At 42.9% G+C, this 3,221-nt stretch overlaps 1 protein-coding gene across 2 annotated transcripts in view; it reads left to right on the top strand.

The window, feature by feature from the left end:
- The window catches only part of BRAP (BRCA1 associated protein), a 54,782-nt gene that overhangs the window by 23,708 nt on the left and 27,853 nt on the right, over positions 1-3,221 (top strand). For both annotated transcript variants that reach the window (XM_011936617.1, XM_011936622.1), the window contains 3 exons: positions 306-381; positions 1,612-1,750; positions 2,113-2,222. In XM_011936617.1, coding sequence (XP_011792007.1) covers positions 306-381; positions 1,612-1,750; positions 2,113-2,222 — 325 coding nt within the window. The remainder of the gene's footprint in view (positions 1-305; positions 382-1,611; positions 1,751-2,112; positions 2,223-3,221) is intronic.

Genomic DNA, 3,221 nt, shown 5'->3' with positions numbered 1-3,221 from the left:
CATTATAAATAATCAGACATGAAATGAAGTCCTAATTGTAACCTGCAAATACTTAGCTCTTTGATCATCTAACCTTTAGACAGAAGAGCAGAAAAGGACATGAGGCAGATCCCAATTTCTCCGTTCTTCTGTTTTATCAAGATTTTGTATATTTTTATTTTGTATATTTTAAGTGATATCCTTAGTTATGATAAAAATAGCATATAAGAGGAGGAAGATATAAAATCCAGTGTTTGACTTTTGGGTTCTGTAACAGCTATCATTTGTATTTAACCTGCACCATTATCTTTTGGTGTCCTGGATAGGTGTCCTGTTTGCCGGTACTGTCAAACGCCCGAGCCAGTAGAAGAAAATAAGTGTTTTGAGTGTGGTGTTCAGGAAGTAAGTAATGGGTGATGGAAAAGAACAAAGAACGCAGCTTTAATTGTCATGAGTTTTTTTCTGCCTGGTATGACTTAAGTTCTTTATTTTTATTTTTTTTATATTTTAAGAGACAGGGCTTACTCTGTTGCCCAGGCTGGTCTCGAACTCCTGGTCTTAAGCAGTCCTCGCACCTCAGCCACCTACAGTGCTGGGATTGCAAGTGTGAGCCACTGCACCCAGCCTAAATTCTTCTAATTTTTTAGACTGATTTTTTTTCTTTTTGTCTAGGGTCGGGCAAGACATATGAATACACAAATTATGTTACTCCTGAGCTAAATTTATTCCTTTTTTCTTTGCACTTTTGAAAGGGTTAGGCTTTTACTGATGAATTGTGAATTTTTTTCTTGCTGTTCACATAAGTGCTTCTTAGAAATCAGCAAAAAAATGACCCATAAAAAAGCATCCTTGATTGTTGGGTTTTAAACATACATTTAATCAGGCTCCTGTAGAAATAGTTTTTTCTTTCTCTTTTTTTGTTTTTTTTTTGAGACAGGGTGTCGTTCTGTTACCCAGGCTGGAGTGCAGTGGCATAATCATAGTTCACTGTAACCTCAAATACCTGGGCTCAAGCCTTCCTCCCATCTCAGCTTCCCAAGCAGCTGGGACCACAGCCACCATGGCCTAGTGTTTTTGTTTAGTTTTGTTTTGTTTTGGTGGAGTTGGGGTCTTGCTATGTTTCTCAAGCTGGTCTTAAACTCCTAGGCGCAAGGGATACTCCTGCCTCAGCCTCCCAAAATGCTGGGATTACACGTGTGAGCCACTGTGCCTGACCAGCAATTCTGTCTTCTTGTGCCTCAGGCCCATTCCCACTCTTTGTGAGCTGGATTGATTGTTTGTTTGTTTGTTTGTTTATTTTAAGATGGAGTCTTGTTCTTACCGCCCAGGCTGGAGTGCAGTGGCATGATTTCGGGTCACTGCAAGCTTCACCTCCTGGGTTCAAGCGATTCTCTCGCCTCAGCCTCCTGAGTAGCTGGGATTATAAGCACCTGCCACCACACCCAGCTAATATTTGTATTTTTAGTAGAGATGGGGGTTTCACCATGTTGGCCAGGCTGGTCTCAACTCCTGACCTCAGGTGATCCACCTGCCTTGGCCTCCCAAAGTGCTGGGATTACAGGTCTGAGCTACCGCGCCCAGCCAGATCACTTATTTTTATTTAACTAATTAAGATCTTACCTCTTCCGGCAGAATCTTTGGATTTGTTTAATATGCGGCCACATAGGATGTGGACGGTATGTCAGTCGACATGCTTATAAGCACTTTGAGGAAACACAGCACACGTATGCCATGCAGCTTACCAACCATCGAGTCTGGGACTATGCTGGAGGTGAACACCACTCTCTTTTCTAATTTGGACTCATACTGTGTGGAAACTTTGCCTTTGCAACCTCTTCACTTTCCCTCACAGCTTGAAATGTCATCTTCTGACAGCTGTTGCAAACCCAAATTCTCAGTTTCCCTGAGGGCACTATTTTTCTAGGAATGGCTTGAATCATACATATTATAAACGGAGTTAATACTTCCATTCTTCCTTTCTCCCTCCCCTCTAAAATTCAAATGATTTGACACTTTTAAAGAAATGTTATAAAGCATTTAAATTCGATCTGAAAAAAACAAAAATTTTGTCAGAGTTAAAAATGAGACCCTTTTCATTCTAAAGAAACACACTTTTGTTGACTCTTTCTTTAGATAACTATGTTCATCGACTGGTTGCAAGTAAAACAGATGGAAAAATAGTACAGTATGAATGTGAGGGGGATACTTGCCAGGAAGAGAAAATAGATGCCTTACAATTAGAGGTAAGAGACTGAATGAGTTATCACTCAATATCTGTTTCTACTGCTGTTTACTATTCTAATTTGAAATATTTGTCATTTATCTGGATGTACATTTTTTTTAAAAAAGTTTGGTCATAGCTGGGCGCGGTGGCTTATGCCTGTAATCCCAACACTTTGGGAGGCTGAGGCAGGTAGATCACCTGAGGTCAGGAGTTCAAGAGCAACCTGGCTAACGTGGTGAAACCCTGTTTCTACTAAAAATGCAAAAAATTAGCTGGGCATGGTGGCACACACCTGTAATCCCAGCTACTTGGGATGCTGAGGCAGGAGAATCGCTTGAACCTGGGAAGCAGAGGTTGCAGTGAGCCGAGATCATGCCATTGCACTCCAGCTTGGGCAACAAGAGCGAAACTCTGTCTCAAAAAAAAAACAATGTTCGATCATTGCTGTGAAGTGTTATTAAAATATTTTTATTCTGTTTTTCTTCTTTGAAAGTCTAAATTTCAGCTGGGCACAGTGGCTCACGCCTGTAATCCCGGCACTTTGGGAGGCTGAGGCAGGTGAATCGCCTGAGGTTAGGAGTTCGAGACCACCCTGGCCAACATGGTGAAACCCTGTCCCTACTAAAATTAGCTGGGCGTGGTGGCTCGTGCCTATAATCTCAGCTACTTGGGAGGCTGAGGCACCAGAATTTCTTGAACCCGGGAAGCAGGGGTTGCAGTGGGCTGAGATTGTGCCATTGCATTCTAGCCTGGGTGACAGAGCAAGACCCTGTCTCAAAAAGACAAAAAAGAGGCCGGGCGCGGTGGCTCAAGCCTGTAATCCCAGCACTTTGGGAGGCCAAGATGGGCTGATCACAAGGTCAGGCGATCGAGACCATCCTGGCTAACATGGTGAAACCCCGTCTCTACTAAAATATACAAAAAATTAGCCAGGCATGGTGGCAGGCGCCTGTAGTCCCAGCTACTCGGGAGGCTGAGGCAGGAGAATGGCATGAACCCGAGAGGTGGAGCTTGCAGT

Source organism: Colobus angolensis, unplaced genomic scaffold (genome assembly GCF_000951035.1).
Source record: "Colobus angolensis palliatus isolate OR3802 unplaced genomic scaffold, Cang.pa_1.0 Scaffold10, whole genome shotgun sequence".
Classification (NCBI taxonomy): domain Eukaryota; kingdom Metazoa; phylum Chordata; class Mammalia; order Primates; family Cercopithecidae; genus Colobus; species Colobus angolensis.
The sequence above is the reverse complement of the archived record's forward strand: the minus strand, read 5'-3'. Positions and strand labels throughout refer to the sequence as shown.